At 48.1% G+C, this 25,330-nt stretch overlaps 1 protein-coding gene and 1 long non-coding RNA gene across 21 annotated transcripts in view; one reads left to right on the forward strand and one right to left on the reverse strand.

The window, feature by feature from the left end:
• Positions 1-25,330, forward strand: part of NCAM1 (neural cell adhesion molecule 1) — a 312,747-nt gene that overhangs the window by 281,774 nt on the left and 5,643 nt on the right. For 6 of the 20 annotated variants that reach the window (XM_036862074.1, XM_036862075.1, XM_036862076.1 and 3 more), the window contains 4 exons: positions 10,044-10,168; positions 13,532-13,712; positions 23,531-23,738; positions 24,945-25,061. In XM_036862074.1, the coding sequence (XP_036717969.1) occupies positions 10,044-10,168; positions 13,532-13,712; positions 23,531-23,738; positions 24,945-25,061 (631 nt within the window). Of the gene's footprint in view, positions 1-1,697; positions 1,701-10,043; positions 10,169-13,531; positions 13,713-16,309; positions 18,712-23,530; positions 23,739-24,944; positions 25,062-25,330 lie in introns of those variants that run through there. The other 14 variants (XM_036862081.1, XM_036862077.1, XM_036862091.1 and 11 more) reach the window with 7 other exon arrangements.
• Positions 17,708-23,400, reverse strand: LOC118899989. The gene is made up of 2 exons (XR_005021022.1): positions 21,262-23,400; positions 17,708-19,981 (listed from the first exon to the last, which is right to left on the reverse strand). It is a non-coding gene; the product is annotated as an uncharacterized LOC118899989 (long non-coding RNA).

A 25,330-nucleotide genomic window follows, 5' to 3' on the forward strand; every position in this document is an offset into this window, starting at 1 on the left:
AGACTCTGTGCAGTGTCAGACAGTGAGAAGTAAACACTCTTATCAGCTCACAGTGGCAAGGGACTGTGTCACTTGGTTGAAGCATTTCTCTTGAATCATTTTTAAACATTGGTGTGCTTTGGGCAGAAAGGTATCTTCACCTTCCTTCTTTGCCCTCCTTCTCTCTTGGCTCCAACTGGTAATAGCCAAAACGCCCCTTGGCCTGTGCAAGTTAAGGTGGGAAACCCAAAAGGCCTTTTGATGAAGCAGAATCACTCAGTAACAAATCAGATGTAAATATAACATAGGACAAAAAGGAATATAGGCAAATCCAAACAAGAAAGCTGTTTTTTTCATTGTAAAAATCAAACTCGTGTCTTATCCATTCACCGCAAGTCTAAAGAGATAACTGTATCCACAAATGCCCGAGCATGTGTTTAATGTCAAATTCTTAGCTCATTGAGCCAGGGGTTCAGTTTCTGCTGTTTAGTGTTGACAGAGCTATGGTCTCAACCTCCGGAAGGAAACCTATTCCCTTTCTGCACTGGCCTCTTTTTTTTTTATTATTTTGTTAGAATCTTTATTATACTACTTCATGGTTCTTTACTTAACTGTTTTTTTCATTGAAGTATAGTTGCTGTGCAATATTATATAAGTTACAGGTGTACAATATAGTGATTCACAATTTTTAAAGGTTATACTCCATTTATAGTTATTATAAAATATTGGCTATATTCCCTGTGTTGTATAATATATCCTTGTGGCTTATTTTAAACCAAATAGTTTGTACCTCTTCCCCACTGGTACCCATTGTGCTAAGTGAAATAAGTCAGACAGAGAAAGACAAATTTTGTATGATGTCACTTATACGTGGAGTCTAAAAAATACAACAAACTAGTGAATCTAACAAAAAAGAAGCAGACTCACAGATGTAGAGAACAAAGTAGTGGCCTCTTCTTTTATATGTGTCTTGATTGGGGTTATCTCATGGTGGCCCCTAGGATAACATGGGTAGACGAATACGGCAGTGAGATGAGATCCCTGGCCACCTTCTCTGCCTGCATCCTCCAACCCTCGCTCATCCCACACCCGCCTCCTCATTGCGCCAAAGGAAACATGAAATGACTTCTTAATGTAATGTAATATTTTGTTCTTCCAGGGCACACGGTCTGCGCCTTAAAAATCATGGGACTCTTCCTTCATGACCATGCTCTGTTTCATTGCCCTTGTTTTCCAAGGATGCCGAGACATTTCTGGAATCTGTGAAGAATAACTTGCCTTGTTCTTCTCCTTCAACAGTCTCCTGGATTGACTTTGACATCTGGGTCCTGACAGAGACACCTCCCCATTTCAAAACAAGTTTCCATGCTCCTTGATGTGGTATTAATATGCAGTGTTGCAGCTGTAGCTAATGCTTATTGGTGTTGTTAACCAAATGCTCTTTATGATTTGTTAGTCTTCTATTTCCAGGCAGTTTTACTGCCCTTCCAATGTTTCCTATATATGCTGCTAATTTAAGTTAATTTCTCCTTTTATTTAGTCTGTGATTTTGTTGTTGATTTTTCTCCCTGCCCATTGTTTACATCAGTTTTTAATTTTTTTGTATTTTCCATGTGATCTCCTCCACTTTCCTTTCAACCAATCATGTGCGTGCGTATCATGTGACTTTGTCATGTGGCTTGCATGGTGCTGATGATGTCGTCCACGCTGGTGAACAGAAGGTAAAACTCTTTGTTCTGATTAGTGAAATAAATCTGGGACCACAGCCTGGCACGTAGGGCCCACTCATTTCTTCCTGTCTCGGATTTCCTAAGCAAAGCCATTTGAGAGATTTCCTCTTGTTCTCAATCAATGCACATCCAGAATTCATCATCCTTCGTAGCCTTTACATGACAATTTGATACCATGACAGCCTTTGGTTTAATGGTTTGCTTCAAGAAATTTGGCTACGGTAAAATCACTTTAGTCATGGCAGAATTTGCACCTTTGAATTTTCACCAGATAGCTCGTAAACATTATTTCCCAGAAATCAATGTTGCAAATGAGCTTTATAGCATTGTTGTTTAACTTTTGTAGTTCTACAAACCACAGTTGCTCTAAAATGTCCCACTTCCATGAAAACATAACATTGCTACAGAGAGAAACGTATCATTCCCAAAGGTTGTATTTGCTCAAAACCAATGAGAGAGTTTCATAAAATTCATGCAGATTGAGGACTTTCTGAAATGAGAGATTTAAGAATTTGGAATTAGAGCAGTTTGGCTGTGATGGCCGAGGTGTCACTTTTCAAGTGGCCCACCTCCCACTCTGGGCAGGAGGGAAGAAAACTCAAAGCAAAAGTCACTTGACAATTACCATGACTGGAGATCCATGTAATCCAGAAGCACACAATTGACCCTTGCAGCAAAGGCAAAAAAAATTATAACCTAATTAAGCGCACAGGAGTGACAAAATAATTAGTTAATATTGTGACTGTCACAACCTTGTAAAAACATTTCTTATTTACCATGAAGAGTAAAGGAAACCTCTGCTCACCACTTCCCCCAGTAAAATCAAACACCCATTCAAACCTACCCTGGGAGTCACGTGCGTGACTAACTGAAAATTTGTACTTCATGTCACAACCTGAGACACACACGGGCTAAACTGATCACAGAAGGGAAACTAACACCAGTAACCCCCCAGGGCGCCCGTGCATGCAAGGGGTCCCCGGCGACCTCGCTTCTCTGAGAGCTGATTGGGCGACATCCACACGAACAAAACCATCGGCCGTTCATCTCGCATGTGCTCTGTCCCTGGTCTGTCCTGTGTCCCGTGCACCCCACGTGTGTGAGCCCTGTACGTGCCACCCCTCGCCCTCCGCATTGACCCCCTCTGAGGACTTCAGCTCTCTGGGCATGGCCACCGTGCCCCAGTTTAGTCCCATTTACAACCAGACTCCTGGACAGGGTCTTGGATGGGAGGCATCCTCGTTTCCAAAAAAGGAGATGTTTAACATTTACATCGTATGAAATAAAGGAGGGATGTCCCCAAAGCAGGGAACCTCTACAGTGCTAAAAACTTGGACCTAGCTTAAAAAATTATCTTAATCTGTGAGTCTTAGGGGAAGAGGAAAGAACATTGGGAACCTATGATTATATACACTCCAAGTCCCACACACAAAAAAATGTGGTTTCATTATTTCCCTGAGGGAGACAGGCTCTTTTCAGACTTGGGGTGACTGCTCAGAGGCTGAACCTTTCCCCTGAAAGCTGAAGTGTAAGCAGATATTGGGCTGAAACCCCTTAGTTTCTTCTGTAAAACCAAGTTGGGTCATTTCTGTGCAATGCTGTGATTCAGAATGAAGCACAAGGTAGAAGCTAATTCACACCTCTGAGGAGAGATCTCTTGCAGACATTTTAAGCAAGGCTAGAAGTGTTTGAAGGTGTTTCCCACAGTTGCCCTAGAAACACACCTTAGCAGTGGTCTTGGCTGTCAGTAGAAAATTTGGCCAGCACTAAAAAATCTCCTCAGGAGCCTGCGGAATTCCAAAACGTGATCACCCCCTCATCAAACCACCCCTCTCCTGCCATTTGCAAGGGGGCAGACAGAGGATGGTTACACAGATGAGCAACAAGCAGCAGGAAATGGCCTTTAATAATAAAATTGAAGGGAATGGAGAAGCTGGAGCAAATAAAATTTACAGAGGAGAAAAATAAATCTTAGTTAGGGATGGTTCCTTTGGGCATTAGTAAGGTTTCAGGTGAGTTAAGCCTAATGAAGAGGGTTTAAGTGAACAGTGGGTTGGTTGTATGCCCACAATAGATTACATCCAGTGTCCACTACCCTCCGCCCCCCCCAGCCCCCCCCCCACAAAATTGCCTACGATGTGATTAACATATGCCAGATGTCCGTGCACCTTTGGTTTCCATCCAGAAGGAGATGAACACAGGCATTGAGCACAGCCCAGGGCCACTTGGCCCCTGAGCCCACAGAGCTCTGCAGGGAGGGGTCCAGGGCAGGGAAGCTCAGACATCTGGCCCAAGGGCACAGGCATGGGTTTGTTGAGAGTGTAAATTTGAGCCCCTGATGCCAAAGTTTATTTCTGGTATCATGACAACACATAACTGCGGGTCCCGCTTCCTCCATGCCTCCATCAGCTACCGAGGACTCTGCATAAATGGGACACCCTTCCCACCAGCATGTATGTGATGAGATGCCCCCTGCACCCCCCTGTTCGTGTGCTGCATGTTTGAGCATGGATCCCTCCCCACTCATTTGTAATGATCTTTTTTTCTTTAGCTACTGACACTGACTTGTACTAGGAAATGCTGATTCTGATGAACTAAACCCTTTAACACCCACTCTTCCTTCTTAGATTGAAAACTTCACTAACCATCCCTTCCACCCCCCCTCCTTTATTTTTTACAGCTGTGTGTCTGGATTGCCACGGTCTTTGGCAGGTCGACATAGACTTTTCACCAGGGCTTCTGCTCTAATTGCCTTTATTCCTAAGGATTCCCAGCACTGGTGGTTACCAGGATAGAAAGCTAGCATGAAGGGACCAAGGCAGTGATGTATATCAGCCCGAATCCTGTGGGCATGGACCACGGGGTTCAGAAAGTGCCCGTTTCCCTAGGGTTTACCAGTATGAGGGCTGAAACCTCCCAGGAGCCTCATACTTCTCAATAACGAATCTCACGTCCATGAAATAGTATTGGAGATGTTCACGCACCCACCTTGTGACCTCGGAGGCAGGAGCCAAGTTAATTGTTGGTGATGGCAGTTATTTCTGTCTTAACTTCCTCAGCCTGGATCAGCCCCCATAACCACAAGCCATACCTTTGTGGTTGTATTTTCTTTTTAGGATGATGAAACAGAGATAATTGATCAATGAATCTGTTGGTGTTTTCATGACACCCACGAGAAGGGAGTTGGTACTTTTGTGGTTCGGTCTGTCAGAGTTCATTTGTTGCTGTTTAATTCGTCCTCGGTGCTGCCAGGCCTCCCCCCTATCCCCCGCCAGCACGCACTCCCATTCACAATTCCCAAGATATAACTCGCGCTGGGAAGATTTGTGGACTGGATGCCTCCATGAGCCTGGCCGCAGAGAGCCAAGCATCCTTACTCTGTAGAAGTGGGGGACCTGGCCACACCCATACCCGCTCGTTCTGTACCCCAGCACTCCCCAGAGCCAGGGACTAGGATGGCATAGAGTCAGGTCATGCTAGCACAGCAGATCCTTAACAATTAAGAGACAAGCGCTCAGGAGAAAAAGAACACTTTACTCCAAAGGCCTGATCTGGGGGGAGCGATGCTCGAGACAAATGGATGCCAGTCCAAGCACTGCAGGCTGCTCTTTGGGAGTACTGGAAAACCACCTTAGACTAGAATAGCCAGGTAGGCTGCCAAAGAGGCATCAGGGAGATGTTGAGGGTCCAGGAGTGTATGTGGCATAGATCACATTCGTCTGTTTGACATTAGGGCTAAGAGGTTGGTCTGAGGAAGGAGAGTTGGTGGTCTAATAACTGAGTCCTGATTCCCTTTGGTAATTTGCTGATCCCGTAAGGACCAATCAAACTTCGAACTTCTTGATGTAATTTTAAATGTTCTTGAATTGGAAACATCAAGCAAGCGTCATATCAGAACAGCTTAATCATACATTTTGGACTTTTTAAAACAGTTTCAAATTGCTTATAATAAATAATCAGTAAAGGGGAACAGGGATTAGGAGAAACGGAACGAACAGTATTTTTAATGCCAGACAATCCTTTTTGGTAGTAAAAGATTCTAATGCAGGCCCTATAACCATCATTGGGTTCTTCTCAGATGCACCAAACCCTGTGTGGGTCCTGATGGGAGAGAAAACAAAGTGGGTGAAGACAGAACCCAGGTCCAGCCTGTCTCAGCCTATTGGCCCCTCAGCATTTCATTCAGAACATACAACTCTTGGTCCTTGGGCTTTTTGAGTGAGAAGTAGAATATTGTTTTCCTTCCAAAATTCATAGTTGCTGTTCAAAGGCCCTGGGTTTGTTAGAATTTTTGTTGTGGAATTCAGATATCCAGCAGTAGTTTTCTGGTCCCAGGGCTTCTGCTGACGAGGAGAAAGACATGAAGCTGACTCTGATTTTAGGGCCAGTAGCACCATAATTACAAAGAAGAACCTGCAATCTACATGGCCAGAAATACACATTTCAATTACGGTTTCTAAGGGGAATTTATAGGACCTGCCAGTAATATTTTTGACTGTATGCGGTCTCTCTGGTACATTCTTTATTTTTTTCTTGCATACACGATTTACATTCTTCTAGAAAATACCAGAACTGCCTGATATTTCATATTTGTTATTGACAAGGTTTATTTTTACGAACACCACTGTTTTAGTCTTTACATAAAATATTTAGGGAAAAAAATTTGACTCATGGCTGAAGCTAAACTCAGAGAGTATAATTAACCCCAGGGGTTTTCTTGGAGCCACCTGCCGATTGCTGCTGAATTGCAAACCAACATTTACAAATAATTACAATATTGGTTTTGCTGAAATTACCCATAATGATTTCAATCAGAGCAGCCATCTCAGAACAGAGTGTATGCTGGGACCCTCTAAATAATTTCCTCTCTTAATGTGTTCAATAAAGCAGCAAGCCTCCTGAATGCCAGGCCCATTTCTTTGGTGTCAGCCCCCTCCCTCCTCAGGCGTGGCTGGAACATTATTTTTCCAGAGAGCTTAGGAGATCGTTTCTTTAACCCCATTTCTAATCTTTAAAAAAATTGGCTGCCAGTAAACATTTGAAGATGAGTAAGACAACTGATTAAACAAATATTGCTCTTTCCACATCTGTATGTACTTACAACAAGTTGCATGGCCATATAGTTGGTCCAAATCTCTATGATATTAGTTCAATAGGATCATCCTTTAGAAATACTGTCATAGGAAGGGTTAGAGTTCTGTACAAGGGCCCCACCATGCAAAGAATTGAATAATAATTGAATAACTAAGTTTTTTCATTTGGCAAACAAAACCTTGTCTTAATCACCTTTGAAACTCGGAAGCCTAATGGACTACCCAGTACTTAGTATGTACTGAATGTGCACTTGATGAATAAATTATCTTTAAAGCACTCTAAATGATATGATATAAAATACTCTAAATTCTATGAGAAAGCAATACACATCAGAGTTACGTGGTAGTCACTCAGCTAAAATGGTGGCAAATTATAGTGTTCTAACTTCTATAAATGTTAGAACTATGTTCTAACTGTGGTATAATTTTTAGTGGTTGCTCTGTGATTCCCACTATATTTTTTCTGAAACAAATCCAAAAATAGGACAGCACCTTCATCAGGGCTCTTGGTTTTTGCAGGGATTCCTTGGCTAGATTTTTGTTCATATGTCTTTGAAGACTCTTGGGGTCTTTTTTTCAAAGACAGGAATTTTTTGAGATAACTTTTTTAAAATTGTAGAAAAAATGGGCATCTCTGTGCCTAAGTGATATGGAATTGTTGAACTTGCGGTGCATCTCCCTAAAATTGACTGAACATCCTAGATTTGGGGTTCTGTGTTTTACAGCATCATGAAAATAGCCAAGGTGTTCTTGATAACTCATCCTAGCACAGTGACTGTCACAGTGTCACGGTGATATCAGAGTGAGGAGGAGCCCTCGGGAGCATCTGGTATTTTGCAAATGTGGAGACTGAGGCAGTGACCTAGCCAAGGCACTAGACACCCTGAGCTCCACTGTGGCATCCTTAGCATTCAGTTCTAAAGGGAGCTTCACAACATCAGAGAAAGCCCCTTCTAAGTAGACACTCCCCCCAAAGCAGGGTTCACTGTTTTGTGGTATTGATTCAGCCTTGGAAAGCCATACAGCTCAAATCTGAGAGAAAATAGGAAGGAAGGTACAGACAGAGCAGCCCCAGTGCAATAATCTCTATTTCCCTTCCTAGGAGGCCTCGGGGGAAGGACTAGGTCCTTGCCTGGTGGGTGTGTTGGAAGGACCGCTGATGCCACCTCCTTCCCTCCTTCTTAAGGCAAAGAGACCATTAATCCCAGAGTCAGTGTTGCAGTTCTGAATACAGAAAGTTATAATGATTAATGTAAGTCTTCATTCAGTCCAGGGTCACCAACATCCCATTTCACCTGGGACTAAGGGTTTGTCCATGGTAAAGGACTTGCAGTGCTAATGCCTGGAAAGTCACAGGCTAACCAGGACGAGGTGGTCACTCTAACTGAGCAAGAGAGTAGAATTTGTAAAGTTCTACTGCATCTCCTATTCCATTGTTCAGCATTGTTGAATCTACACAGACCTCCTTCCCTGCTCTAAAATATACTCCACTTTGCATTTCTTTTTGGCACTGCATATCTCTAATGGTATAAGACATAATTGAAATATTATCTAAGACTTAGAATGGTCCAAAAGAATTTGAGAAGCGTACGCACCTTGACATTATCTAAACCAAATCTCTAAGTATTTTCCACTGAGTAGTTGGTGCTGGTGGCTAGATAGTGGCATAAAAGCAGGACAGGTCTTTGCCTGAAGCCCATTTATCTTTTAGCTTTTCTTTTTCTTTTTCCTTAATTACTGATTGAAGAAAACACATAATAAACACAAATTTTCCTAAATACTTTATCCCTCAGACATTAAGATTACACAGCCTCCCTGTTGTTGCTTTTATGTGTCCCCATGACTAGTACATGTGCACCAAGATCGTCTTGCCATCCTGTTAATTGAGCTTCCAGGTGGTGTGTGTGCTGCCGGCCCAGGCCGAGTAGCAGGGCTCTCGTTAGCTTTGTCTCTGGTTCCTCCTTGCCTCAAAAGGAAAAGTAGGACACTCAGCCACTGTAGGTTCTCAGAGTAGCTGGGTGAGGAGGGTGGGCTGGACTGACCTTACCAGCAACCTTCTCATTAAATTACGAAAGGTACACTGTGGGTGATGAGGCCCAAAGCCTGGTGACAAGCCTCCCCTGGCTCTCGTATCCCATGTCTGTGATTCTATCTTCCAGAGAACAAGCGAGGACCACCCACCCAGAAGGTAACTGTTTTATAGGCTCTCCAAATTTTCTGTCTGAGGTCATGAAATAGATACAGAGATGCTTTCCACAGGAAGTACAGGGTTCCCAAGTGTTTTAAATCTTCATTTTAACTTTTTATAACAGATGTTCTCTCATCTCATTGCTTTCAACATATACTAATGAAATAGCTTCTCTTTAAGTAAATCGGCATCTTCCTGAAGAACCGTCCCAGCCCTGGTAGTTTGTCACGTACAAGCTTATCTTTCTTCTCGACCTTGGATTCAGAGTTCTACTGCAAGGAAAAGAGAAACATTGACTTTTTTCTGTTGAGAAATGCTAAAGACATATTTCCCTCTCTCTTCTCACAAATAAAAAGACTTTAATGATCGTTCCATTAATACAAGGTACCAAGATTACTGGATTATCACTCAGGCTGTTGAGCCACAAATGCAGGATACTTACAAGAAACTTGCCTACAGCAACTCGTGCTTTACTTAATCACAACTGGAAACTCGTTATTTTTTTTAATGAATCTAAGTAATAAAATTTAATTCATACAAAGATGGTCACACGAATGCAGCATCATTCCACCCCAGTTAGGGATTAGACCACTGGGATGAATCATATATCCAGGGGAAAAAAACTGGGCTGCTTTGAAAAATTATTTGATGGGTGTAAGTTTTCTCCTTAAATGCATACATTTTCCCCTATTTCAGGCTGTTCCTCAAAATGTACCAGGTTCATAAAAGTTAAATCTGCAGTTGTAAGAGCAGCTAAAAGAAAATACAAGCACGTGACAGAAAAAAAAAAAACAACACTTCTCTCTAAAATGGTGAAAGGACTATGCTAGTAGGGAGGGCAGTTTCCCAGAACATTCCCAAAAGGCGTTCTCAGTTTGGGCTAAGTCTGAGGCATCCAACTGGAATTCAAAGTTTTATATGCATTGCTTTTTAACCATTTGAATTGCTGAGAAAGCAAGAGGCCAGCCCCACCCCATCACTACATCCCATTCTGATGGATTGGATTTTCATTTTGTGGATGAAAATGTCATGCGAATTACATGGCTGTTTCAGGGGAACCCAGTGCACCTAAGCTCGAAGGGCAGATGGGAGAGGATGGAAACTCTATTAAGGTGAACCTGATCAAGCAGGATGACGGCGGCTCCCCGATCCGACACTACCTGGTCAAGTACCGAGCGGTGAGTGGCCTCCTTCCCGGGCTTCACACCACCCCGCAACCCTGACACCTGCCTTCTTGGAGCAGCAGCGTGCAAAGTCCAGGGGGGCAGGGGCGGCCTCTGTGCCTGGCAGGTGGCTCCTGGGTCCAGGTTAGGGTTTTACATTCCAGGATTGACTTGCAGCCTTTAGGTCATGTCTACACTGAGACCATTTTTTTTTCAGTCCCCTATTTTATATTTTTTAATTGAAATACAGTTGATTTACAGCACTGTGTTAATTACTTCTGTACAGCAAAGTGACTCCATTATACATATATATATATATATATACACATTCTTTTTCTAATACTCTTTTCCATTATGGTTTATCGTAAGATATTGAATATGGTCCTCTGTGCTACATATAGCATGGATAAACACACTGAGACCATTTTAAAACCTCTAAAATGATTTTGGTGACGACAAATCCATACCATGATTGATTTTTCTGCTTCCTAAATTATTCTACGAAGTTATCTTGCCATCACCCAGTACTTTTTGCAAATAACATACTGATATCTGATAATCACACTTGGATAAAGTGTGTATCATAGGCCAGGCATGCAGGCCCATGATCACATGCATTTTCTTCTCCCCAAGAACCCTACGAAGTTGGTCTTAATGATTATCCCCACTTTACAGAGGAAGTAAGTGAGGCTTATGCAGTCAGTGACCGCGTGACTCATACAGCCAGGCATGCCAGGGTTTGAATCCAGGTCTGTGTGCCTGAAGAGACGGGGTCCTTAGCCCCCGGCCTGGACTGCCTCAGGTCCTAAATCAGCTCCTTCCCTCGCCCCACCCCCAGTGCTCATGCAGCCCACCTGAGCTGTTGTCACCCTGCTGTCCGGCTACCAGTGAGCCTGGCCTTAAGCCTTTTCTTCTGGGTTTGCCCACCACCCATCTAAGATTTCTGACATTCCACCTGTCATCCCCGACCCCCAAACTGAAAATCATCCCATTGTGGTTTTTTGGGTTTTTTTTGGTTTTAGAATGACCCTTGGCCATTGCCTTCCACAACCAATTGCTGAGAGGTTTAGAGGCAGCCTCTGAGCATTGGAAATAGCCTCTTGCTAGGATTTCTTGCCCGTAGAAAATAATGAACTTGAGAGGAGCTTTCTTTCTTCAGATAGCCCCCCAAATAGACTTTTCCCAGGAAGTTTGACTTACTCCCTCTCTGCCTTTTGATCAGCCCTGCTTGAAGTGCCGTGGGAGCCCTAACCCGGTTAGGTTTACGGAGAGTCCGTACAGCACAGAGCACTCCCGGGCACACGTCTCAGCCGCTGGGCAGCCTGTCAGTCCACTCAGCCCTCTCCTACTTAACTGTGAAGTCCGGTGTGAGCCTGATGTTGGAGGAGGAGCCTCAGTTGACTTTCCTAAGGCCCAGCCCAGAGGCACCACCATCTGAGAGGTCCCTGTGGTTTCCTTGCTGTGGAGTAGGATGCAGGGACTGGGCAGGTGGTCCCATGGAGCCCACTGGAAGTGGGCAGTGTGGGGGGAGGATGTTATTATGTGTTGTTATGCTGATGTGGCCCAACAGACATGGGACCCAATTCCAGCTTTGGTACCTGAATAGGTCACCCAGTCTTCCATAATCTCCATTTCTCCATCAATAAAATGGGGAGAGCTTATCGAGCTGTTGTAAAGATTAGTTATAACATAAGCAAAGAACCTGAAATGTGCCTGACACTTGGAAAACTCTGTACATGGTAACTGTGATAATCACTGCTATGATGCAGGCTGGGGCTGGAAATATCTCCCTTATGAGGCCACATCAGGTGTCAGTGTTCCAGAAGAGCCGTCCCAGCTGTGCCAGGCTGGCCTGCCTTAAAAAGACAATTGGGGCAAAACACTGGGATATGTTAGACTTCGACAACCTTAGCTGTCCTCTCTCTTCCACCTCAAAATCCTAATATTTGCTGAACATTACTATTATTATATATTATTAATATGTATTATGTAACATAATGTTTGCTTTATATTCTGGCTCTCTCTTTTGTAATGTTGTTTGCCAAGGAAAGAAGCCTTTCAGAGAAAGAGTACAAAAACTGCTGAATTTCTTCGTTTTAAATTAAAATGGGGCACATGCTGACACTCTCAGGAGCCAACTTAGAGCCGTAGCCCGGCTTCCAGTTAGACTCTGAGGTCACGAGCGCTCCCTTCCAGCATTTCCCCACACTGCTCATGGCCATGACACGAGTGCTATCCCATTCCTAAAGGTATCTCTTTGGCTGGTACAAAGCATTTTTCTGGGAAGATGGCTGGCTCTCCTGGAATGTAACTCTTCCTCCAGCCTCAGCCACGGGCTAGACCACCTTCCAGGTGACACTGCTAGCATATGTTCTGCTCTTCTAGGGAGCAGCCCAATATCCAGTAGACATGGGTCAACGTCTCCCACCTAGAACAAACTCACTGGCAAACGTGTAGGATAGAACTGGAAAGAACATTCGAGAAAAGAGGGGCACCTATAACTCCAGTTTCGTGCCTGAAATTATGCCCTGGGCAGTGCTCTGCTAAGCTGAGTGTACCTTGTAGGCACTCTGGGCACCTCAGCCTTGGACCTGACAGAAGAATTCACACCTGTGACACCTCCAGCTCCAGTCTCAGAGACCAGGTCACACTGCATGGAAAAGGACCATCCAGTTCAGTGCAGCAGATGTGTGTTGAGCTCCCTTCTACGAGAGGCTTTGGGCCCAGAGGCTCTTGGCCACAGCTCGACTGCCCATGTGGCTTGGGGAAGTCACCTGACCTCTCCCTCCCTTCCCAGTCATCAGCTTTAGTAAGGGCCTGGCAAAAGCACTGGCAGGCTTGTTGTAGGGATGCAGTGAGAAAATGTGCAGAAAGCCTTTAGTCCAATGCCTGGCATGTAGTGGGTGCTCCATAAATGATAGTTTTTATTTTTAATAAAAGTGGAATCTGTGCAGTGTTCCCATGTCAGGGAGGTGAGTCACACACCTGAGTGTGACCAACATTCTGAAACAGGACAAGAAACACAGTTGTTGGATTACTCTTCTAGGTCATCCTTAGGCCATGGGCCAGCATTCCAGAGTGTAGCTTGGGTCCCTGCATGCTCTCAAGGTGATGCACAGGACATTGAAGAGTTGGCCCCATGCCACACTGGCAGTCTGCCACTGTTTGTATTTGCAGGCACGCACGGTTGACCTCCTGACCTGCGTGATCATTTACCTTTGGGTTTTTCAGGCTGGTTAAAAATAAAGACCATGTCCTATCTTTGGTTTTTATTTCTGTTTTGCACAATCCCTTATGTTCCTCCTGTTAGCTGGTCTTAGCAGCTATTTCATCTAAAGCTTTCTGGTGTCTTGTATCTTTCTTGCCGGTTTCTCCCAGAAGCTCTCCTCCGAATGGAAACCAGAGATCAGGCTCCCATCTGGCAGTGACCACGTCATGCTCAAGTCCCTGGACTGGAATGCCGAGTACGAGGTCTGTGTGGTGGCTGAGAACCAGCAGGGAAAGTCCAAAGCAGCTCACTTTGTGTTCAGGACCTCGGCCCAGCCCACAGCCATCCCAGGTATGACGGCTTTGCTTTCTGTGAGTTTCCCGCTTTGAATTAATGCACAAGTGCCGCACCTCCTAATGTGCCTGAACAGCCCCTGACAACTCGCTTGCTTACAGCCATCCTCATGATCGGTTGCCCATGCAAAGCTTAGTTTTGCTTTGTACCTAGCTGTGCAGTAGGTTGAGATGGACTGGACCCCCAGGAAGGCTTGGCCAAGCCTCCTGAGTGAAGGTCCTGTGTCATTCAGCCTTGGAGGACTGATGATAAGCCAGTCCGTGGGACCCCTCAGATGGGAAAGACCCCAGCTCCAGCCAAGCTTTGGATGCTGGTTGAGGAAGGATCCTTTTTCGAGACCTTATCTGCTATCTACCATTTCATACAAGGACCACGTAACTATTTTTAAGCACTTTCTATCTGATGCTTGCTTACCTGCACAACTGTGGTCCAAATCTCTTCTCTGTGGGAACCCCGAGAGAAGGAACATATGGTGCCCAGTTAGTTAGTTAAAAATCCTCTCTGCCAAGGGCCTCTCAATTGAAACAAAGATTAAATTGAGCCACTTGAAACAGAACAAGTGGAGAAAGTAGGCGCTGGAAACCCCCATCCATGAAAGGCAGTCCAGTCTGCTAGAGGCCGGGATGGGAGCAGCTCTCCCAGGAGATGCAGATTTGTCTCTAGGGATCCAGGACCAACTCAAGTGTGGGAATAAAGTGAGAGTTCTGCTTTCCGGCCCAGCTGGCTTGCTGCTGATGGCCAGTCTCCTCAATGACCTAATTCCTTGGAGCAGAAGGAGATCTTCATCGTCCCTCTCTGCTTTTCCAGAGCAGCCAGATGCCAACCACAGGCAGGAGAGGTGGGCATAGAACACACAGCTGCAGCCTAGTGGAGGGGTCGCCATAAACGCTCTGCAGTGTCCAAGTGTGGTAGGAAGATGCTCCAACCTCCCGGTGGCCTTCGTCTGGCCTCCATTATGCCTGTCCTGTCTAGAGTGCTTGCCCCCAGCTCTCAGCTCAGTGACCACGATTGCTCTTTCCAGAGGGAGAGAGGCCAGAAAGGACATGGGCTACTATGACACAGGGCTGTGTGTGTGGAAGTGGGTTAGTCGAGCAGCAACAAAGTAAGATCAGTGTGTGCTTCCCGATGGTTGGTTGTGCATGAGTGTGTGTGTCTGATAGATGTGTGCGGGCCCCCAGGGAGTTGGCGGCCATAGCTGAGAAGTGTCCGTGGTCCTCCCCTCTGCATTGACAGGGAGACCCCTTAGCATAGGCTAGGGTGGGTGTCTCTCTGCAGGCACTGATCACGTGGTCAGTGATGAAGCCAAGGCATCTGGTTGTGACTGTAAACAGTGTTCTCCTGACTGCTTCATAGGCTGTCCAAATAGAGGTGGCCCTCTCTATTCTCTGCCCCTTCTTTCTCTGCGTTCTTGGGTCAGTTTTTCCCTGAAATTGACAGTCTGGTGGGAGTGTCCAGATCTGCTCGGCTATCTGCTCGGCTTTTATGGGGCACTTAGGAGATGGGGGAGTGAGAAGCCTTGAGTGATTCCTTTGCAGTGAGACAGATTTCTCCTGGCCTCTATTTCCTCGGGTAAGACTTCGTAGGTGGTGATTCCGACACACTGCGTTCCCAGGCTGGGTACTGCCAGCGGCATCAGCTTCTGGGGTTGGAGAAGTTGGGGCCACTGTGTGTCAGATACAGAAATTCTGGGAAGACCAGTCCCCCGGGTCCTGCCCACCGGAGTTGTCAGAGTCCTTCTGGCTAATCTCCCAGGCTCCCAGTTAAAGGGGAGGGTTGGAGGGGCTACTCACCTCCCCAAGAGGGCTTCGGCCTCTACTGCATAGGTTTTAGAAGGAGGTTGCTTGGTTGGACTTCTCTGGGACCTGCGAATAAAACCTCTGAATTACGAGATGTACGTTCACGGTGGAATTCTCTGGTCAGTGGGTGGTGGAGGTGAGAGGTGCAGAACTAGATTCTCTTTAAGAGCGCTATGGGTGGGGGGATTGTACAATAGGAAGAAGAGTCCGATATATTGCTGAAAAGGTGGCCCCCGTCCTTGCATACAGTTTGCTGCACATACTACAGTGATCAGATGCATCTCTACCCCAATGTGTAAAAAGCTCTAGAGACTAGAAGGCCGTGGGGAGACTCCTGACTGCATCTTAGAGACCTCCCCTTATCAAAGGTAACACTTTCCTAATCAGACTCTTGTATTTGCCTGTGGAGGCTTCTGTTCTCTCACTTTAGTTTCATTTGCTCGCTGACCCCTAACCCCTGAATTCACCCTGCTGTGCTGCTTCTGGCCTCGCTGAGCTTCGGAACTGGCCTTATGGTGATAATACCGCACTGAACTCTTCTCTAACCTTTGTCAGTTTAATTTACAAAATTGAATTAACCTTTGATTCGTGCATTTTCTATATTTGACCTTTTTTTTTTCTTTTTATCTATTTTTTTTTCTCTGTTTCTATCTCTTCCTTCTCTTTCCTCCTCCCCCCTCCCCTTCCTGTGTCTGTCGTCACACATATCACCTTGGACGTCACTGGGACATCCCCACTGCCACATTTGTTTTTAAACAACCACATTCTCTCTGAGGACCCATTGCTTGGCACCTGCAGCGACCTTGGGAGGCTCCTCCGCGTCCTACACCTTTGTCTCATTGCTTTTCTCTGCAGTGACTCTTCTCTTGCTCTGTTAGGAACTTGAATGCCAAAAAACTAAATTTGCCTAAAAGCCCAGTTCCTATGACAATGATCAGTGCCCCCTTTGGAAGAATCTGTCAGGACTGCCATGGCCACACCACCAAGCTCTCTGTGGAAGAGGAAGGTTTGGCAATTGGAAAAAGCTGGACCTCCGGACTTATTACCCTTCACAGATACTTTTGTGCCACTTCATAAGGAGTTTGCCCCCTTTTTCATAGCAGTATAAAAATGTTTGGGAGCTCTTCTCTTTAAACTCTCTCTATATAATATATATTTAAAAAAACAACAAAAAACCATTACAGTAGGTTTACAGAAAAGTTTCTGCACATCTGCTACTGGTTGCATTTTTGGTTCTTACCTGAAAATGATGTAGCAGAGAAGGATTTCTAAGTACTCTCTAAAGCTTGCATCAGATTGTTAAAATCACCCCGTGTCCCCATTGTAACCCTGTGCTCCTCTGCTGCCCTTCAATAAGTAGTTGGCTTCGCTCGCATTTAAGTGCCCCTGGTAAGCCTGCTGCGATTCGCCGGAGCATTTTGCTGGCATGATGGGCAAAGTAAGTCACCCTGTTGCCCATGCAGCGGAAGAACTTGGATTTGTTGAGTATTTTCTGGGGCTGATCCAACATCCTGGGAGGCACTTTGGTCCTGGTAGTATAACCAGCACCCGACGCTGGCTCTGTGAACAGGGCCACCCTAGGACGTGCCCAGCACCTGTGGGCTCTGGAAGGTGCGTGTCTCCCAGTCAGGGTGATACCTGCTGCATGGCTACAGATCAGCCACAGACCTCGTGTCTTGGCGGATGTGGCCCAACTGTGACCCACATTATCGCGTAAGCATCAGTCCCCCAGGTTGGAAGCATCCACTGTGAGCCTGGCGCGAGTCACGCCCCCCTCCCCACACGTGCTCAGTAGAGCGCAAGGCAGGGCCAGCCCGGAGTGCCCATAAATTGGAACCCAGCCAGCCTGTCATACTGCCCGAGTGCCCCGACCCCCTGTCGGTCAGTGGCTTCAGTGACATTTTAAAAATTCTGGTGGAAGCCAGCTGCCCCTCTGCTGTTGGGGGTACCCCGCGACATGCCCAGGAGAGGAGGTGAGGTGCATTTGTTAAAGTTCCCCGTAGAGACTCGGGTGAATCCTGCTCAGGGGCGTCAGTGTCTGAGCTCGGGGGTACCTTCTCCTGAATAAAAACTGCCCCCTCCGTTGTGGTCACATATCATTCCACATATCTCATCTCTGAGCATCTCCACAGAAGTTTGATCTTTGTTCTTTTTGGTTTCTTTACTTTTTGGTTCCGTTGTTATTTTTTAATGTTCAAAGACGAGCCTTTCTCTTTGGGAATCCAAATGATCCTATGGTCTGCAGGGCAGAGCTGCCCGTGTCAGTGGGCACAGGCCCGTGTCCCCAGTGCTGGCAGTTTAGAGGGTCAGGTACACACACCGGAGGCCACAGGTTACCCAACAGCTCAGCCAGGCAGCGCCTGTCACCCCAGCCCCGTTGGCCTCCAGCCCCGCCATGAACCTCTCCCCCGGGATCCCCGATCTCCCGTCCCACCACGGCAGCAGGAGCAGACACGGTTCTTAGGCACAAGGCAGAGTATCGAGAAGAGGCCCATGGTGCCTCCGGGCCCGGTGTAGAATCCCAGGGCCATTAGGAGGGCAAAGGAGGGAGAGGTGGTCCTCATGCAGGTCACCCGTCCCTGTCCCCTGACTCCCGGCAGGCTCTTGGTATCATCTTTGGCAGAAGTTGCATATTCACCCAGGAGGGCCCATCTCAGAGGTCTGCCCCACCCTGGTCCCAATCCCATAGGCAAGGGCCTATGTCTGTGTTTCTGAAGATCTGGCCCAAAGTGTGGGGAGGGCTGACATCCATGACCCTGTCCCCTCAGCTCATTCTGGGCCAAGCAGGCCTCAGCTGAAGCAACTTTGGGGTCATTGCGTTGGCCCCATTCAGACAGGCCCATGGTTTGTAAGGGATGCCCTTCGGGAGACAGCATTCAGGCACGCCCGCTCCCACCGGACGCTGAGTTCTCTCATGGTGGCTGCAGCCCTCAGCCCTGCCGGGAACCCCTAAGACAGGCCCTGAAGGAGGGAACGCTCGCCGCCCCGCTCAGCCGCCCTGCCCCTGCGCCCTGTCTCAGTGCTGCCCAGTCTCGACACGCCACAGGGCTTCTCTGCTCGTTTTTTGGAATATTTATACGGCAGGTGTGGATCACGTTTTTCTACTAATAAGAATGCTAACATTGTTGTGTAGATAATCAGCGAGGCCTTGATGAAGTTTACACCTTCGCATTATTAAAGGAAATAACAGTTCATGTGAACTCACCAGCGTGTTTGGATTTTATTTGATAGTTGTGTATCCTACAAAGTGCCAAAATCCCTTTGCCTCCACCTCACAGGTACCTGGATTACTTTGATTGCCCCAGAGAGCCCTTTAAATTGGACCCCAAACTCGTAGCTTGCTGAGTGGAGTTCTAGCCAAAGGAATCGCTTTCCCTTCCTCATGAGGAGTGATGCAGTTTTCTCAGCTCTCCTAAGAGCTGCTGTGGGTCACCGCCTCCTTGGACTTTCCCCAGCAGACAGGGCGAGGGGCAAGTGCCTTTGCAGAGCCAGAAGGTGGTCACCTTGGGATCAGGGGCACACTCTGGGCCACCAGAACCACAACTCTGTTGCAAGTTCTCCCGATTGCACGGCTCCCTTCACGACTTCATATCAGAGGCTTCACAGAGTGACGTGGTGACAGAGAGAATCTAAGAGAAGGGTCTCATTGACAAGCCCTATTCTGTTTAAAATCACACTTAATTGGATGCCTCCTGAAAGCCCCAAGACCAGCCATCTATTCAGCAGATTCCAGGAAGGAACAAGCAGACGAGTGAACCAGAACCTCAGCTTAATGGTTCCGAGAGTCGGAGGCAGGAGGGGGCACTTCTGCACTGATGTCCCGCGACACAGTGACTCGGGCCCCCTCAACTGTAAGGTGGGAGATATCTTCCCATTTTGAGGCATTTATGAGCGTAGGCACTTGTAGGTCTCAGTCTTGGGCAAGCCAGGTGTTCAGTGCCGACACCTCCCAGACCAGGAACCACAGAGGATGGGCAGCCCCAGCTTCATAACCCCACCGTTTAGCGCAGCTGGAAGCCCGGAGGTTGTGGAGGAACTGCTCCCAAGAAGCACTCTAGGTATGCAGGTGTGCAGATGGGGTAGCCAGGAAAGGTCAGGGGAAGGTCATGCAAAGATAGACCCCAAGGTTGTTTTCTTTTCCTTTTGTAAAATGTTAAGCAGGATGCAGGAGATAACCTTTGTCCTTCTAGTTTCCTGGACTAAACAATTCTGTAACAGCCACCAAGAGGTAATGAATGTTGGCTTGACTTGGATACCCTTTCATTTGCATCCGGTGTTTCCTTTATTTACAGTTTTTTGTAAAAGCTCCGCACATCCTTTCTCCAGCTTGAGGGGTACCTCACTTCCTCTGGAAGTCTAGACTCTTAATGGTGAACTGGGTGGTCCCTTGGGGATAAGTCTTTGCTCTCTCTCCATCCATCAAGTACATCAGTTAGGTCAGGGCCACCAGGTAAGACTGCACAACTCATCCTTGGGTGGGGAGTCATAGGAACAGCTGTTATTCATTGTAATGCAGGCAGAAAACTTAGAAACAGTGGTCCTCAAAATCTGGGGTGCATAAGAATCACTGGGGTGCTCCATCAAATCCTGAGCCTGAGCCTCACCCCCAGAGATTCTGACTTGGTGGAATGGGGGATCCCCAGAATCTGAATTCTTAACAGAGCACCCCAGGAATTCTGCTGCAGGTAGAGAAACATTATGCTAAAAGGTATTTATTTTTCAACTAAAGATAAAATCATAAGAATCAATGAATAAAGATGGGACCTACCGATTGTCTTGCAGGAAAAAGTCCTGCTCAGTACACACTGTGGAGGACATGGACATTAGGGAATCTGTACCCTGTGCTGGGGACTGTAGGCCATCTCACATGCAATGACAGGTTCTTAGAGTTGAAGAGGACCTGAAGACATCCTCTATCCTAGGCTCTTCCCAGTGCAGGAAACTCATCCAGAGCATTACGGTATCCCGGCCAAGGGATTTTCCAGCCTCTGCTTGAATGCCTCTGGCAACAGGGAGCTCTTCCAAGGCAGCTCACACCACACTTAAATAGCTCTTGTGTGTTAGTTCTGTCTCATGTGAGTTCAAGTTTGCCTCCTACCCCCATAGTTGCCATCCATTAGGGACACTGAATAAGACTACTTCCTTCTCATGACACACCTTTAAATATTTGGAGACAGTGTTCTTATCTCCAAGGCTAAACACTGTTCCTTTGTTCAACAAATATTCTTTGAACATTTCTTGTAAGTTGGGTTGTCCTAGATGCTGGGGAGACACGAGACAGACAGGGTACCTGCCAGGATATTCTAGAGGGCGGGGCAGCCAGATAAAAAGCATGTCAATGAACAGAAAATGGCAGATAGTGGTAAGAAGAGAATAAAACAGGGTAATGTGGTAGGTACTGGGTAGAGGTGCCTGAGTAGATAAGAGATCGGGGCAGGGGAGGGGGGAACCTCTGCAAGAAGGTGACATTTGAGCTGAACCTGCAGGATAACAGAGCCACCACAAGGTGACGGGGCTGGAGGGTTCCAGGCAAGGCGTCAGCCAGGCACTCTGACAGGAACGGGCTGGGCGTGGTGAGCAGATAGAATGGAGGCGCTCCCGGCTGGAGCACAGGGGTGGGAGGCGGGGCTCAGTGCCCTGAGTTATGATGCTCAGAGGAGTGGGAGAGTCCACAGCACGTGTAGCACCTTTTAGACTAAGGGAAAGAATTTGAATTTTCTATCAAATGAGAGAGAAGACCATTGCCCTACCTTCTGTTTTCTATCAGTCTCGTTGCCCTCCTGGCCCTTGGAGGTGTTGGCCTTGGCCTTCAGAGCAGTGCAGCCCTCTGATGGGTCTGCTGAGCCCAGAGCACAGGTGGATAACGGCTGCTTCTCCCACACGGAGCAGCTTTGCAGTGGTTTATTTTTCTTCCTTAGAGACATGACTAGTTCCCTAAAACGATATTTATGTATAAACCTCAGAACATGGTGTTAGTGCCTTTGAGTCCAAAAATACAGACATTCTTTCCCCACAGAAATACCTTAGGCTCCTTCTGCAGGAAGTAGACACTTAACACCTATTGGGTACGGGTGTCAGGTGGCCTCCAGCCCTGAGTCATGGGATGGGGAGGAAGCCCAAGGCCATATTTCTTCCCTGTTCAGGGAAGCAGCTTTGGTATTTTGGAGACCAGGAAGGCCTGCATGTATTTCTTTGCTTTTGTGTGTGGATGTGTGAGCACCACGGGGAAGCAGAGTGGACGGTGTGCTACTGGGGAGAAGACTGGCTCTAGCTGAACGCAGGGACCCGTGGCCGGTTTCCTGCCGCCAAAGGCCAGAGACAGAGTGGCCAGAGCTGGGTCCTCTGGGCATGGAGCCCGTTGCCAGACTCGGGCCTTCCTGGGGAACAGGCTGTGTCTTCAGTGTGGGGTTGAAAGGGACCAGTGGGGGAGCCTGAGGAGGGGCTGGGAAGCAAGAACAAGGTCCCAAGGAGCCAAAAATATTCAAGATCCTAGGAGGCTCCTGCGGCGCAGGCCCAGCTGAGCCCTGGGTGCCAGGAATTAGGTTGTGAGTGGTCGTCTCTTATGTGCTGGCCAGTGGCCTATACCCTGAATTGAAGTTAGAAATAAGGGCCATCAGAATAGGACAGCAGTTGAAGGAGCCCCGCCATGCCTGAGCAGGGCCCCTGGGACACACAGAGGGCCTCCCAGGAGCACAAACCACAGGGAGACAGAGTGTGTGGCCCATCTCTGTCACCTTGAGTTACCTGTTCTTTCCATCATTTGGCACGTGATGTGGCCAGAAGCCCCTGGGCCTGGCCCAGATTCAGCAAAGGCCCAGTGAGACCCAGGTTGTGTTGGCCACAGTTCCTGCCTCCAGTCAACAGGCCTGGGTGACCCCAGTGGGTCCGGAGGACAGAGGAAGCTTCAGACAAGGTCTGGTGGTACGATGGGGCTGCCCCTTCTGGAACCCTGTCTTCCCAGAAGAAGAAAAATGAAGCAGGGTACCCACTTTTCAGCCTGGGGTCATGGTTTCCACACTGGCTTCCACAGAGCTCCGCATGGGTCCTTGCTTCCCCCAGCACAGCCTTCCGCCTCCCAGATGCTGGTGGGAATCACCAAGCGGTCAGGGGTCCACCACAGGCGCCTAGCACCCATCACGAGGGGACCCAATGGAGCCGAGCCTGGGGTCCTTCTGTGATACCATCAATAGCCCAGGGCCCCCAGGGGATTCTAGATGGACACCAGGGAGTAAGACACAGAGGTTGAGTCATTCAAGTGAGTCCAGCTAGAGCGGGGATGCTGGGTGCTGCTCAGAGGTGAGAATGTGTGTCCGTCTGTGGTGGGCACGTGTCCTGTGTGAGTGAGCCTGTCGTGCGTGTATGCGTGCATCTCTGGGTGAGTCGGCTGGGTTTCCTGAAATCTGATCCAAGCGTGCCTGGCTCCCAGATGGTGAGTATTCCCAGACCGTCCACCTTGCCCTCTGGGCCTGGCGAGGCCCCTATATCTCCAGAGTAAGTGAGCTTCATTCGTCTTCCTGGTGCAATGAAGAAGGATGTGGTCCAAAGTCGGGATCCTCTGGAGCGGCTCCTAAAGAGGGGGAAGGAAGCGCGGAGGTGCGCGGGGCATCTTGTTGTGCCTGACGTCACCACAAGCCCAAAGGAAGCCCTGGGAACCCTCTGTCGCCCCATCTGGGACCCTGTCCCTGGCAGCTCCCAGGGCTCACGGGGAGACCAGCTGAGTGTGGGTTGAGAGCAGGGATGGAGACACAGTGCCCAGTCTCCTCCTGACTTGTGGGTGCCTTGTGCCCTTGTCCCCTGGTCTATGAAAGGAGGCTGCCATCCTTCCCTCTTGAAGATAGAAAGAGACCCTGTTGTCTCAACACCTAGGGGTAGAAAGGCCCCAGGGAAAGTGTCACTCTGAACACAGATGCCACAGCCGTCCTGTGGGCTCTACCCCACCCCCAGGGCTGTTGCTCGGCAGGTCCAGGTCTGCATCTCAGTGTACTAACCAACACCATCCCTCTCTCCCTCCCCACCAAGCCAACGGCAGCCCCACCTCAGGCCTGAGCACGGGCGCCATCGTGGGCATCCTCGTCGTCACCTTCGTCCTGCTCCTGGTGGCCGTGGATGTCACCTGCTACTTCCTGAACAAGTGTGGCCTGCTCATGTGCATCGCCATCAACCTGTGCGGAAAAGCCGGGCCTGGAGCCAAGGGCAAGGACATGGAGGAGGGCAAAGCCGCCTTCTCGTGAGTGCAGACCCGCCCGCTGCTGCGGAGTGCTAGACTCTGCCCCGGCCTGGGACCCAGCAAGGGAGCCACCTCAGCTTCCCCATTGGAAACCCCGAGGGGAGCAGAGCATTAGAGAACTGTCTCTCAAAGCAGGGTCTTCAGGGGTACCTGTTTAAAAAGCAGACACCTGGACCCAACCCCACAACTAGAATCGCATAGACGTTTGAAATCCCTACGTAGGTCAAAATGAGGGGAATTGTCAGAGCTAAGCCTGGAGGGGAGCTACCAGGGAGGAGTCAGCATTTGAGAGACACACTTGCCTTGCTGCCGTTCATGCATCCATCATTCAACAAATATTTATGGCGCAGCCGCTACAGGCACGGCGCCATCGCCAGGCGTGAGGGGACAGCAGTGAACAAAGCAGATGAAAATACCTGTCCTCCTGGAGGACGATCCAGCATCCTCCTGGAGGATGTGCTCCAGCATCTCTGGAGAAACAGATCCTGAGCCAAATAGCAGGAACCTTCACAGACTGTCACTGGGTGGGGCTGAGGTGGAGCAAGGCGAGAAGGGACGGAGCAAGGAAATAAGTTGTTAGCACCACCCCATGCCAGGCACTGTATATACATATACATATATCATATACTTATACATGTATGTACATGCATATACACATACGTATACATGTTTTACTTACATATACGTATAGCTATACTTATACACGTATGTACTTACATATACGTATACACTTACAGGTATACATACATCATATACTTACACGTATACATACGTACATATATGTACACGTATACTTATATATACATCATATACTTATCCGTGTTCGTACTTATGTATACACATACACATACGCGTACATACTTACGTGTATACGAATATAGATGACTTGAGCACTGAACTGTGCCAGGCACTGTGCTAAGCACTTTATATCCATTATCTCAGTTAATGTTCATAACGTCTAGGCAAGGTAGAAACTGTTATTTGCCCCATTTTCCAGGTGAGGAAACGGAGGTATGGGTGAGCAGGTCACACAGCTAGCGAGAGCGGGGGCTGAGATGCCGCACTTGACTCTGGTTCTGGATCCCACCGCCCCCCCACCCCCCAGCCTCGGGCCAGGCACAGGTGCCTGAGCTGTAGCTGGCTTCCCCGGGAGCCCCCTGCATCCCCCAGCTCCCTGGGATGGAACCAGCAGAGCTGTCTCCACAGGAAAGATGAGTCCAAGGAACCCATCGTGGAGGTGCGAACTGAGGAGGAGCGGACCCCAAAACACGACGGAGGGAAACACACAGAGCCCAACGAGACCACGCCGCTGACGGAGCCCGAGTACGTGGGCGGGTCGGGCTGCCACCTCCTCAGCAGAGCCTCACACCCACCGCATCACCCTACGCACAGCTCCATGCTTCCCACCCACGGCTCCCCGCCGAGCATGGCAGGCCAGAATTCTGGAGTGCTGGGCCAGGAGCGCCTGACCCCACTCTCTCCCTAGACACGAGGCATTCTTGATTCTACCTGGGTGGCTGTGGATGCCTTAAAGCCTCCGTGCGTACGTGGGATCCCTAGACCCTGTGCCCAGGTCACACACATATTCTGGA

The sequence above is a fragment of the Balaenoptera musculus genome, chromosome 8 (assembly GCF_009873245.2).
Source record: "Balaenoptera musculus isolate JJ_BM4_2016_0621 chromosome 8, mBalMus1.pri.v3, whole genome shotgun sequence".
NCBI lineage: Eukaryota > Metazoa > Chordata > Mammalia > Artiodactyla > Balaenopteridae > Balaenoptera > Balaenoptera musculus.